Source organism: Pituophis catenifer, unplaced genomic scaffold (genome assembly GCF_029215685.1).
Source record: "Pituophis catenifer annectens isolate HBS135680 unplaced genomic scaffold, rPitCat1.0.hap2 SCAF_2, whole genome shotgun sequence".
NCBI lineage: Eukaryota > Metazoa > Chordata > Lepidosauria > Squamata > Colubridae > Pituophis > Pituophis catenifer.
The window spans coordinates 229,009,153-229,023,462 of record NW_027256882.1 but is presented as its reverse complement, the minus strand read 5'-3'; the positions used below and the strand labels follow the sequence as shown (position 1 = coordinate 229,023,462).

At 36.8% G+C, this 14,310-nt stretch overlaps 1 protein-coding gene across 1 annotated transcript in view; it reads left to right on the top strand.

The window, feature by feature from the left end:
• Positions 1-14,310, top strand: part of TRPM6 (transient receptor potential cation channel subfamily M member 6) — a 69,054-nt gene that overhangs the window by 13,622 nt on the left and 41,122 nt on the right. Inside the window, exons 8-18 of the mRNA XM_070935608.1 lie at positions 1,928-2,099; positions 3,085-3,259; positions 4,528-4,651; positions 5,694-5,766; positions 5,872-5,972; positions 6,141-6,275; positions 7,300-7,353; positions 8,333-8,473; positions 9,542-9,676; positions 10,986-11,266; positions 13,717-13,945. Coding sequence (XP_070791709.1) covers positions 1,928-2,099; positions 3,085-3,259; positions 4,528-4,651; positions 5,694-5,766; positions 5,872-5,972; positions 6,141-6,275; positions 7,300-7,353; positions 8,333-8,473; positions 9,542-9,676; positions 10,986-11,266; positions 13,717-13,945 — 1,620 coding nt within the window. The remainder of the gene's footprint in view (positions 1-1,927; positions 2,100-3,084; positions 3,260-4,527; positions 4,652-5,693; positions 5,767-5,871; positions 5,973-6,140; positions 6,276-7,299; positions 7,354-8,332; positions 8,474-9,541; positions 9,677-10,985; positions 11,267-13,716; positions 13,946-14,310) is intronic.

Sequence of the window (14,310 nt, the reverse complement as noted above, 5' to 3'; positions counted from 1 at the left end):
TGCCATTGAGCTGGCCATGCCCACCCTGGCCCCCCAAGGTCAAACACAACCCCTTTGAGGGCCACAAACATTGATGTGGCCCTCAATGAAATCGAGTTTGACACCCCTATTATAGTATATGTGAGGATAAATATTTCTATTTATCTTGTTTATGTAGCTGAAAATTTTAGTGTCTAGACATTTATCCTGTATATTGATGGTCATTTACTGGTCATTGAAAATATCTTATTATTTATTTATCATATGCATCTTTAACTTCTAAAACTATACCTCCCATTGTGAAATAGTTTGGACAGAGAAATATGGCCGAGAAGCCCCCTGGTTTTTTATCCAAATTCACTCCATCCCTTATACCACACAGATTGTCAGCTAATTAGAGAGCCCCAGTGTTAATATTTATAGGATGGAGAGTCCTTTCTTCATTACATTTGAACCAGGATGATCAGGGGACAGGAGACTAAAACATATGAAGAATGGTTACAAGAACTGGGCATGGCTAGTCTAGTGAAGAGAAGGACCAGGGGAAACATGATAGCAGTGTTCCAATATTTGTGGGGCTGCCACAGAGAGGAAGAGGTCAAGCTATTCTCTAAAGCACCTGTAGGCCAGACAAGGAATAACGGATGGAAACTGAACAAGGAGAGATTTAACCTGAAAATAAGGAGAAATTTTCTGACAGTGAGAACAATCAACCAATGGAACAGCTTGCCTTCAGAAGTTGTGGGAGCTTCATCACTTGAGAGTTTCAAGAAGTGACTAGACTGTCATTTGTCAGAAATGGTGTAGGGTCTCCTGCCTGGGTGGGGGGTTGGAAAGTCCCTTCCAACTCTGTTAATCTGTAATCTGAACAATTTTCAAACAGTAAACTCTTAGTTTTGAAGAATTATAATATATTTTAAAAGTAGGGGAATATCAGGTGAGATTTGTCTTTTTATTTGTATACTCAGTTGAGAGTTTTATCTTTCATATTTGTAGGGAAATATTTGTAGGGTATATTTTGATATAGAAATACATACTGTGTTTATTTTTGTATGATTTACTGTGGAATTTATAATTATAAGGTGTTTAGCAGAATCTCAAAGTATACGAAAAATATTTGGAACTATTTATGAATGATTCATTTCAGGTTTTATGTAAATAAATAATATTAGTTTTCATTGTGCAATGTAAGATACCATTTGAATTTTTATATTTCTGCACTGAAAATTAATCAATCATGATAAACCTCACAAACTAAGTAGCTTCTTAGGAGGATAAAATCTTGCCATAGGTTATCCTGTTAGCAAGATCATTGTTGTTTCATTTTTTAAAAAAAGTAATAAAGAATAATGAGAAATAAAAGGCTCTTTCTTTTTTCTACCAATCCTGTAAAAAACATTATTCACAAAAAGTATAGAAGGAGAACAGGATACTATAGTGGAAGAAGAAAATTTTTTTCCATATTTCATCTGCAAAATCTTCTTCCCTCCCTCCTATATGGAATTTCTCATTACCTAAGGCTGTTAGTTTTCCAGGTATAACTTGCAAAAAATTGTATTAAGGATCATAACTGAAGAATGATAACTTTTGTTTCTCTGTTAGGTATCGGGGGACTGATATTAAGCATGGACAATATTAAACGGTCTTCCTGAATTACAAATCCCATCCTTTGGTTTTAATTTGAAATTAATTTTAACTGGGTTGTTTTAAATTGTGGGCCCAAATTATTTAATATTTTTTAAACTGTTTTAATTTTTGTATGCTATGTTTTTACCTTGGCTGTTCACCGCCCTGAGTCCCGCTGGAGAAGGGCGGTATAAAAATCAAATAAAAATAAATAAATAAATAAATAAATAAATAAATAAATAAATGTTTGTTTGCAGTCCATCTTAATGGCTGTGAAATAGTGCTTTGGAAGGGCTGTTTTTTAATTTTTCTGTCTCATTAGGTAGTCTGCTTGTATCAGACACTTGGCAATCCCCTTAGCAAGCTGAGCACCCTCAACAGCATGCATTCCCATTTCATACTGGTTGATGATGGCACAGTGGGCAAGTATGGCAGTGAGATGAAACTCAGGAGAAGTCTGGAAAAGTATCTATCACTTCAAAAAATACATACCAGTAAGAAATCCTTTTTCTGTATTACTTCTGTGAGAACCTCTTTCAGTGGTGCACTTTTCTAATTGATCTTGTGGGGATACAGGGCTTATGTATTTTGGCAACTCTATCCCTACCCCTATTCCTACCCTATCTCTACCCCTACCCAGGGGTGAAATTCATCCGGTTCTATCCAGCTTGGGCAAACCGGTAGTGGCGGCTGCGGGAGGCTCCGCCCACCCATGCGGACATCATGATGTTACTTTTTTGGATGCAAAGAAGGTTTTGCGCATTGCACAGAAGGCTGTGTGCACGTGCGAGCGAAGTGAGTGCGAGCACGGCATGCATATATTTGCGAACCGGTAGGGAAGGTAAGTGAATTTCACCCCTGCCCCTGCCCCTGCCCCTGCCCCTGCCCCTGCCCCTGCCCCTGCCCCTGCCCCTGCCCCAACCCTACCCCAACCCCAACCCCTACCCCAACCCCAACCCCAACCCCAACCCTAACCCTAACTCTAACCATTTCAATGAAGTGGTTTGTTTTATTGGTCTTACCATATTTTTTATTAGTAATGTCTTAATATTTCTGTTCTTTTTAAATTAACATACTATTACTATGTATATAATTGTCAAAGTAGTCATTAAAACATGTATTTAAAGTTTTTCTTCTTTTTACTTCATGCTGGAAGAAAAAGCATACTTTAATGAGAAGCTTATCACAGGGCAGATACTCTTTATACCAAAAAAAAAAAAAAAAAAAAAAGGAAATATGATTCTTGATTCTGAAAGTAGCTTTCATTCATATCCACATTCATTCCACTGAACAAATGAAATCAGTCATTTATTAAAATGTGCCATTTTTAACAAGGGTGAAACCTTCAGTTTACAGTTCTTCTAACATTTTGTAACAATAAAAACATTATGATTTTAATCCCGTCAAGCAACATAGCAATTTCAGTAAGTACTGAATCCCCTAAATTCATGGTTGCAATTTCTGTGTGATTTGAAATAGGAATGGGACAAGGTGTGCCCTTAGTTGGGCTAGTGGTAGAAGGCGGTCCCAATGAAATCCTGACAGTCTGGGAATATGTCAGGGACACACCAGCTGTTCCGGTAGTAATATGTGAAGGAACCGGAAGAGCTGCAGACCTGCTTGCATTTACCTATAAACACACCGCAGATGACACGTGAGTATTTGTATGACATTCCTTCAAATATGGAATGAAGAAACAGTGCGCCAAAATAAGCAGCTCAAATTTTTAAGTGATTCTTTAAATCAGCAGTCTCCAACCTTGGCAACTTTAAGCCTGGCGGACTTCAACTCCCAGAATTCCCCGGCTGGGGAATTCTGGAAGTTGAAGTCCGCCAGGCTTAAAGTCGCCAAGGTTGGAGACCCCTGATTTAAACGGTCTTTCATAAAACAACCTCTGTCTAAAACATATTTGGTGACAGGTAATCCTCTACTTATGACCACAATGGAGCCCAAAATTTCTTTTGCTAAGGGAGACAGTTGTTAAATGGGTTTTGCCCCATTTTATGACCTTGTTTGCCCTGGTTGTTAAGCAAATCACTACAGTCATTAAGTGAATCACATGGTTGTTAAGCAAATTCAGCTTTCCTCATTGAAATTGCTTGCTGGAAACCTGCTACAAAGGTACAAATCACACAGTCCAACTGTCACAAATACCTGTCTTTGCCAAACGCCTGAAATTTGATCACATGGGGATGCTCCGATGATCATAAGTGTGAAAAACAATCATAACAGTGGTGGGTTCCTCCCAGTTCCACCTGGTTCCGCCAAGCTGGTAGCAGTGACAATATGACGTCATTGAACCGGTTCTGCCCCCCCTGCCCCCCCGCCTCCACCCCCCTGCATTATTCTTACCTTTTATTTGGCCCCACCCCCAATCTATTGCTGCCTCCTGAGTCCCAGCTAGAAGGAAAAAACCTGTTTAAACTCTTGCCGCAGGGCTTCAAAGGGCTGCCCTACAGCTGATCAGTGTTAAAAGAAAACAAATGAGTAGACCGGTGTCTGCAAAAATAAATGGATAGACCAGTGCCTGCAAAAATAAATGGGTAGACCAGTGCCTCCAAAAACAAATGAGTAGACCGGTACAGCTCTGCAAGCAGCTAAAAGCCTGGTAGACCAGTACCTCTGTTAAATCCTAAAGAATTGTCACATGATCATCAAGCCACGCCCACAAAATAAGCCACATCCACAGAACCGGTAGTAAAAAAATTTAGAACCCACCCCTGAATCATAAGCCACTTTTTTTCAGTGCCTTTGTAACGTTGAAAGGCTATTAAATGAATGGTTGTAAGTCAAACTATATTTAGGAGAAGTACAGTATAACAAGCATTGCTGGGATGATTGGAAGATGTTTACGCTGGTAGGGATCATGGCAAGATGCATGTAATGAAGTAATATCTGTTTGACCATTCATTTTCCTCTCAGAAACTGGAACACTCAACTTAAGGAAAAGATATTATTAAAGATTCAGAACAGCTTCAGTTTTGGGCAAAAGCAGTCCCATCATTTGTTGAAAATTTTAATGGAATGTATGGAACATAGGGATTCTGTAAGTATCCTGATTTCATGGTATCCCTTTATTAATCCCATTCTCTTCTCTGTCACTGAATTATTACTCATACCAAGATACTGTTTAATTAATATTATCAATGGTAAAATAAGAATTAATAAGTATTAATATTTCATAATTATTAATATTATAATATTAATAGTGACAAATAATTTGTGCAGCTTTTTTTTTAATATGGCAAGAATTGTATACTTCAAGATAAGGTTGGATATTTTTGCACCAATGATACGAACCAGTAATCCTTACGTTCTTCTTTCTACCATTTTCCACAAACAAAAGTAGTTTCACAATATATTTTGATTAATTGCAGTAGGATATTTATCTGAAACACACGTGAAGAAATCTGTTGAATTCAATTTGTTTTTCTTTATCATTTAGTCAATCATAGATCCCATGCCCTTTTGTCTCAGTTTGCATGTTTGTGCCCATATTTTACAGAATTTTTCAATACAGTTTTCATAATAAGTTCATTCTGCAATGAAGTACATTTTTTGTACAATTATAATAGGCACAATTTTATGCACTGTATCTCCCTAACATTATGCATTTTTGTGGTAATACCCATTGTTTTCTTGCATAGCAAGAAAAGTTCTTACACTTTTTCCTTGGTGGGGATACTCTGGGAAAATCCTTTGATTGCTATAATTTTTATATTAGTTTGCATATCGATATTGGAATCACAAATTATGATAATGTGGCTTAAAATATGAAACGACGAAGTGTCCATCATTCTTTCCTTAGAAGCGATATGAAATGATTTGAATTCTTCCCTTATATATGCAGACTCCATCTGTCTTCAGCATTTGCTTCCTATTCTTCAAACAGCTTAACACCCCTGTCTTAGATATCTCTCTGCCATGCCAGCTTCAGCTTATTCCTTCTGATCTTATTTTCATATTTTTCAGGGCATTGATTCCCTTCCTTCCTGTCAATCTTTTTCTCTATAACTTAGGAGATCTTAGAAATCGTCTAATGGTGTTCACTTTTCTTTCCTCTGGTAACTTGTGTTATTCTTTGACAGATAACAATATTTGATGCTGAGTCAGAGGAACATCAGGACATGGATCTCGCAATTCTGACTGCACTCTTGAAAGGTACTTCATATCGTTTTTTTGTCATGTACTTCCAAAATCAAATCAGGAAGTAGAAGTTACATTATTCTGGGTATAAAACTTAACGCAGAATGTGTTTATTCATAGGCACTCATATGTCTGCTCCAGATCAGCTCAATCTGGCTCTGGCTTGGAACAGATTGGACATTGCTAAGAAACATATATTGGTTTATGGACAACACTGGAAGGTAAATTTCATGTTTAATTTCTTTCTGCTGCATATGACTACCATCGGTTCTGCTTTTTCTGCATTGTTTTACTTGTCTTATCATGCACGTGGTAGATTTTATATCTGAATTGCCATCAGCACTGAGATAACATTAAAAAAAATTACATTTCCCATATTGTGTATGAAGGTTGGCTCCCTTGAACAAGCAATGCAGGATGCCCTCATTATGGACCGGGTAGAATTTGTGAAATTGCTAATAGAACATGGTGTGAATCTACATCGCTTCCTTACGATATCCCGGCTGGAAGAGCTGTACAATACTGTGAGTGCCTAAAATTCTGATTTGCTTTTAAGAATGACAAATGGCTTTTAAACAATAGAATCAAAAAAACAAAACGGTACCACAGCCTTTATCAAATAGATTGCAGGATAAATACAAAGACCCATAAAAATGTTAAGTCCTTGAAATAAATTTATTTATTTATTTATTTATTTTTCGCAGGAAAAATTATTTCTTTAACCCGGAGGAAATAAAAACATGCACTAAACAGCTAAAAACATATAATGAATGTATAGAAATCATTGGGGTTTTTAAAATATTATATTGTTATAAAATAGAGAAAAAAAATCCCCGAAATATGGCTTGTTATATTCTGATTTAGCCTTTTTCCATTGCCAGTTTTGTTCTAATGGACAGCTCTATTTTGTTTTGTATGACATCTATACTCCCATGTTATGTAACATCGTAAAATGAATTAAATAAAAGGAAGCAAATAAAAGACCCCAATATTAACAATATTTTTTTTTCAGTGTTTGGAAGTCTCTCAGTCCACTTGATGATTGTGAAACCCACAATAATAATAATAATAAAAATCCTTGAAAAATAATAACACAGGATATAAATATGCAATGTATTTGAAAAAGATTAAGATGAATCCTAGTTATTTTTAAATAAAAAAGAAAGAAGAAAACTCCAAAATTTACGCTGTTCTTCCCTCACCTCTCATGAGTTGAAAACCAAAATCAAATAGTCTTCCTGAATTTATTCTGACTGGCCACTTTTTAAATTCTGGGGTCCAGAATGTGATCTCAGTCCCAATAATTGCTTTCTTTTTTGAAGAATACTTTTTGACAATCGCACACTAAGATTTTGCAAGTTCTTGTAAAAGAAATTTGAAGTTTTGTGAGATTCTGAAGTTTTCACACAAGTTCTTCATGCAAGTCTTTCAAAAGCTTTGAAAACTCATGAACAATTACAGAAATACTGTAATTAAATATTTTTTTTTTGGTGATATTTTTCATGCTATTCATTTATTCATGTTATTTTTTTTATTTCTAAATTCCAGAAACAAGGACCAACCAATCTACTTTTGCATCATCTTCTTTGTGACGTGAAACAGGTAATTCCCTTCTAAAATATGAAGATCAAGGGCGTTTATAGGCAGTAATTTATCACTATTTGTTATTAACAAATGTATATATCAGGGATGCCAACCTTGGCAACTTTAAGACATGTGGATTTCAACTCACAGAATTCCCCAGCCAGCCATGCAAGTCTAATTGCCAAGGTTGGACATCCTTGGTATATATTTCTTAGAAGTGTTATAATTCTAGTGGTCCATAGCAATTGCTGAAATAAAAAAGGTGGTACTAAATAAGATTTTCTAATTGAAAACTCTTTTGTGAAATGTCCTCCGTTCCTTTTTGTCTTGAGCTATTGTTACTGAGGAAGATCTCTGGGTATCATCTAATTAAAGATGTAAACATTTGAGAAATATGGTATTGACTAAAATGGTAAAAGCTATTAACTGCCCATAGGTTATTACTATAATGAATGTATATGTAAATTGTGGAACTTTGTTCTAGTTAAGTGTTCTTCAGTAGCTTAAGTAACAACTAAGATGATTCTTATATTCAATATTCAAGTTAACTTTCTGTAAAAACATTTGAGTTATATAGTAAATATTTTATTTTATCTCAGACACTCTATTTGGCCATCAGATAGATAATTGACTTTTATCTCTTTGTTTTATTTGTTTGGCAGTTTTCTCGATTTTAAAAATCTTGTCAAATAATTGTGTCATTGGCTTTTATTGACCCCGTATTAGATTTCAGTGTTTTGTAGTTAACTGGCTTCAATTTTGGCCCAGGAAATAAAAAAATGAATGAATAATCTGTAGCCTAGAAAAGTTTTATATTAATTACAGTTTAATCAAGAATACAAGAGGAAATTTTAACAAAACTAATGTCTTGAATTCACCACAAGGTGGGAAGAATAATGCTGTTGAAAGATTTTTCTGGGTTGTGAAAACAATTTCTTAAATATGTTACAAAACAAGTATTTGTTGTAATGTAAGACATTAAATATTTGTGTTACAGAGTACTCTTCCAGTGGACTATAAAATATCATTGATTGATATTGGATTGGTTATAGAGTACTTGATTGGTGGAGCTTATCAGAGCAGCTACACAAGAAAACATTTCAGAATTTTATACAATAATATTTACAGAAAACATAAGGTAAACAAGTGCATGATTCCATGCCACATTTTCCTACATTGTATGGGGAGCACCCTCATTCACAGATCATCATTATTTCTTACCTCCCTTATGCTTTCCTTATGCTGATTTTGTAATGCTTACCAAAGGAAGCTCAACTAATGTGGAGAGGGACGGAAGAATGAAGAAAATTCTACTCTTTTGCTTTAAGTGTAAATTTGACATAGAAAATAAACAGATGATTAGATCAGCACACTATCAGTGTAATATTTCAGATGTGTGACTATTTAAAAAAAAAATTGATCCAATCTACACCACAGAGTTGCAGCTGTGCAGTAAATAGGAGGGAGCACTAAGTATGCTGCTTTGAACTCCTGTACAAAAACTGAGATATCAATCTAATAAAGAAATAAAACAGGGCTATTTTCAAAAGCTAGTTGTAAACATTGAGTTTAGTTTACAATGTAGTTCCCTGATATCCAAGAAATGTTGAAGAATTGCTGTTCTTATTTTTTGCTTAGCTTGCAACCATGACACATGCTTTTTGTAAAGCAAACTAAATTCTGTATAGTTTTATAAGCACATCATTTAACTTAGTGGGTGGGAAAGGACAGTTTTGCATGTATAAAAAAGTAAAGGTAAAGGTTCCCCTCGCACATATGTGCTAGTCGTTCCTGACTCTAGGGGGCAGTACTCATCTCCGTTTCAAAGCCAAAGAGACAGCGCTGTCTGAAGACGTCTCTGTGGTCATGTGGCCAGCATGACTAAATGCCAAAAGCGCACGGAACGCTATTACCTTCCCACCAAAGGTGGTCCCTATTTTTCTACTTGCATTTTTTACGTGCTTTAGAACTGCTAGGTTGGCAGAAGCTGGGACAAGTAATGGGAGCTCACCCCATTACACGGCACTAGGGATTCGAACCGCTGAACTGCCAACCTTTCGATTGACAAGCTCAGCGTCTTAGCCACTGAGCCACCGCTCAGTGTGTATGCATGCATTGTAATCAGCATTGTCATGACCAGGATATAATGTTTGTGTAACCTAGTCTTAATTAAACTCTTTCTTTCTATTTCATAATGAATCTTTAGAATCAAGATGTTGTCTCCAGGCTGGCACAGAACCTCTCGCTTCACCAGGTTAATCAGACTGGGAGTCGAAGTGGAACTGCTGAAAATACTTTGCATTCCCAGTTTATCAGAACTGCTCAGCCATACAAATACAAAGTACTATGAATCTTGTTTACTTGTGGAGTTTGTTAAAAGGGCATTAGACTGGAAATCCTGTTTGTTCACTTGACAAGATGAAAGAGGAAGACATACTGGCTTTAATTTTTTTTTTTCTCTAGTACATTGAGACAAGGTTGAATCAGATAACAGCTAGAAGTACTATTGGCTTTCTATACTTCTCTTGTTTTAGTCTGTGCAGTGAGAGGTAGAGAAAGATTTCAGGTATTTGCTGAAGTCAGATAATAGACAGAGATCATTGGGAAACACTTTACCTTCCTGAGCCAACTTAAGCTAAGGAATAGACTGAATAGATTTTACTCAAGACTTGACTGTCTGCAACAGTTCTTGTTATTGTAGGGTTTTTCTAAAAGAATAAATAATTCTCAGCTCGCCTAAGTCTTTGAGAAGCTCTTCACTTATTTTTTTTCCTGCTAGACATGGCTGACAATAGAATTAGAAGCATTTCCAATTACAGAGTTATAGAATTGGAATTATGGCTCATTATAAATTATACTCCAGTTTATTGCTTAATTTCTGAATAGTCATGGTTTTCTAATGATAAATAAATGTTTCCTTAGACAGTTTCCTATCTGATTGCTCATCCTCATATCCCAATACAAAAAGTGAAACATAAACAAGTTCCAGCACCTGTCCATTTTCCATTCAAGCATTTCCATATATTCTCCCATTCCGTCACATTAAACAGAGTGATTGTGGGGTTTGTTTGTTTTTAAATTCAGTGACAGAAAAACAAAGCCAGGAGAATCCACCAATTGCTTTCCTTCATCTGTTTTAGGTTAAATCTGTAAGGATATAAGGATTCATTGGCACCATAACTGAAGCAGAATAAGGTTTCTTCATAAAGGCAACAGAATAAATATAGCCGGCTATTAGTCCTCCCCATCTGATGTGACTTGGCAGTTTCCCCTAGTTTTTATTTGTAGCTGTTGAAATTGTGGTCTGGGTTGTGGACTTTGTATTTATCTGTACTTGTACTAGTACTTATTTCAGATACACCTTATGTGTGTTTAATTGCCTGGATACAAGCCAACCACACACACAAAAAAATAATATTAATCATTGCTTACAGTTTTCTGACAGTTGTTTCATATATTGCAGCTCCATTTGTGAACTTACAATTTTCCATATAATGTTTTTATCTTTTAAATATTACATATTCCTACTTCTTCTTCTAACTTTGTAGCTCCAAGACACAAAGCTAAGCTTAACTGAGAAAAAAAAAAGATAGGAACAAAAGGCTAAAAGTTTAAAGACTTATATTGACTTTTTACTCATTAACGTACAGGAAAAATCAACAAATCTCCATAAATCCAAGAAGAAGGTCAAAGATGAATTCACAGTATTTGATGACCAAGAGTCGGTTGGCTTTATTTACCCCTACAATGATCTCTTGGTTTGGGCGGTTTTGATGAAAAGGCAGAAGATGGCTATGTTCTTCTGGCAGCATGGAAAGGAAGCAATGGTCAAAGCTGTGGTAGCTTGCAAACTCTATAGAGCCATGGCACGTGAAGCCAAACAAGGCAACATGGAGGATGATACAGCAGAGGAACTGAAGAAGTATTCAAAGTAGGGATTTTCCTTTCACTTCGGATAATAATGATCTGCAGTACTTAGAACAAATAGACACTTTTCTCTTGGTTGCTTAATAGTTTTATGTTATGGCAGGTGAAATTTCATCTGAAAAATCTTTTGGCTCCACATGCAAAGAGCCGGTTTGAAATATATTTAATCATCCCTAAACATTTGAAATAATTCAAATTTTTGTCTAGAATTCTTATGTCTTATGTGCATTCTTTATTTTTTATTATGCTGCCGTACATCCAGTTATATAAAAAACGATGAATACAAATTCTGGTTTATTTATGAAGTATATTTTTATGAAGTATTTTTGAGCTGATGGTCCTATATGTTTGTTTTTTTTTAAATTTGATTTATATGCCGCCCTTCTCTGGAGACTCAGGGCGGCTTACAATGCATTAAGCAATAGCCTTCATACTTTTGTATATTTATACAAAGTCAGCTTATTGCCCCCACAAACTGGGTCCTCAATTTACCTACCTTAGAAAGGATGGAAGGCTGAGTCAACCTTGAGCCTGGCGAGATTCGAACTTGCAGTAATTGAAGGCAGATGGTGTTAAATTACAGAGCTCTGTCTGTTGAGCTATCCAGGCTGTTTAATTTCATTATTTGAGATACTTTATTTCGTGTCTCTGAATGATGCCTAGGTTAAAATCTATTGAAATGTTGGCATTATTCCTAAAATGAGTTATTATTTCATAGCATCAGCGTGAAACTTATCTCTTCTTTCTGTTCCTATCTGTGATTCATCTTCACTTTATCTGATTAATAGAGTATGATAGGAAGTAGATAAAAGACTAAATCTTGTTAGACATAATGGGATTAATAGCTGAGTAATTATGTGTATGATTGTAGTAAAATAGGTTTAAAAAATAAAGCTGGAATCTATTAAAGCTGATGGGAGTTTTACCATAAATCAGGAATAGGCATCTGAGGAATATATAAAAGCCTTGAGCCCTTTTTAATTTCCCCCCTTTGACCAAGATGTACATCTCCACCCCAGGCCACCCAAACAATGCCCTTGAAGTGATGTCCCAGTGCCTGGATGTCCCCATCTGGATGGGGAGGATCAGGCTCAAACTCAACCCTTCCAAGACTGAGTGGCTGTGGTTCCCGGCATCCCGATATAGTCAGTTGACTCCATCACTGACTATCGGGGGTGAGTCTTTGGCCCCCGCGGAGAGAGCACGCAATCTGGGAGTCCTCCTGGATATGCAACTGTCCTTGGAGGAACATCTGACGGCTGTAGCCAGGGGGACCTTTTGTCAGGTTCGCCTGATTTGCCAGTTGCGGCCCTTTCTTGATCGGGATTCCCTGTGCACAGTCACTCACGCCCTCATCACCTCGCGCCTGGACTACTGCAACACTCTCTACATGGGGCTCCCCTTGAGGAGTACCCGGAGGCTCCAACTGGTCCAGAATGCGGCCGCGCGGGTAATCACGGTAGCCGCCTGGCGCTCCCATATAACACCGCTCCTGCGTGAGCTGCACTGGCTCCCAGTGGTCTTCTGGGTGCGCTTCAAGGTGTTGGTTACCACCTTTAAAGCGCTCCATGGCATAGGACCTAGTTATCTTCGAGACCGCCTGCTGCTACCGATGACCTCCCACCGACCTGTGCGCTCCCACAGAGAGGGCCTCCTCGGGGTGCCATCAGCCAAACAATGTAGGCTGGTGACCCCCAGGGGGAGGGCCTTCTCTGTGGGGGCACCTACCCTCTGGAATCAGCTGCCCCCAGAGATAAGGAGAATCTAAGACCTCGGTGCCTTCCGCCGTGCCCTTTAAACTTTCTTTTTTCAGCAAGCCGGGCTGGCTTAACATATTTTTAAACATATTTTTAATTTTTAATTGGTTTGTTATCTTAAACTGGGGCCAAATTAATATATATCCTTTTAATTGTTTTTTAATGTTTGTATTGTATGTTTTTATCTGGCTGTACACCGCCCTGAGTCTTTCGAGAGAAGGTGCGGTATATAAATTTGAAATAAAATAAAAAATAAATAAAATAAAGATCACCAAGCTGTTTTCTTGCCATTTTGAAACAGAAAACACAAAATCTATTTTAAAAACAAAATTTCAAATCCTGAAACACCATGGCCCTCCCTTAACTAGTCCCCCTGTAGTTTTCATACATGTATTTGATACTAGTAAAAAGTAAAAAAAATAATAATCTGATCATGTGATTTTTCAGAATAAATTATAGAAGGATGCTTGGATTTTCTGAAAAAAATAATTTAATTTAAAACTGTAGAAAAACATAGTGGTGTATATGACTGTTCTCTTAATATCACTTGGCATAATTCTCATTCAAGAAAATGTTTAGAGTCATGTTGCACATATGATACAGAGATGTATGCAAAGATGCCTTGGCTACTATGATTAATTCTATTCTAACAGTCACAACTCTCCTCCCCTTGCCCTATTTTATTTTGCTGTTATAGTGAGTTTGGGCAGCTTGCTCTAGATGTGTTAGATAATGCATTCAAGCAAAATGAGCAGATGGCCATGAAGCTGTTGACATATGAGTTGAAGAACTGGAGTAATTCAACGTGTCTGAAACTGGCTGTGTCAGTGGGTTTGAGACCTTTTGTGTCTCACACATGCACCCAGATGCTGTTGACTGATATGTGGATGGGGCGCCTGAAAATGAGAAAGAATTCCTGGTTTAAGGTAAACAATTTGTTCTTTGTCTAAACTAAAGGCATTTCTCCAGCTTTGGACTACACAGTTGGAGGTGCTTAGACTGGAATTATATGAAGGCTTCCTTCATTTTAGTTCAGTGGTTTTAGTTTCAAGAGAGAAAGCCCTCATTGCTGAGGTAATCTCATAATATTGTTCACTTGTCCTGGTTTTTTCAAAGATGTTATTGAGAAATTAACTGCCCCCATTACAATTTCTATTCTGTTTGACCCTCTTTTTGGTCAATCACTATCAATCCCCTAACCTCCTTCCAACGTAATAGCTGCTAAAGCTTAATCATTTTCATACATCTTGGTCAGTTTTAGAATATGAGGAAAATTAATTTTTTAACACCA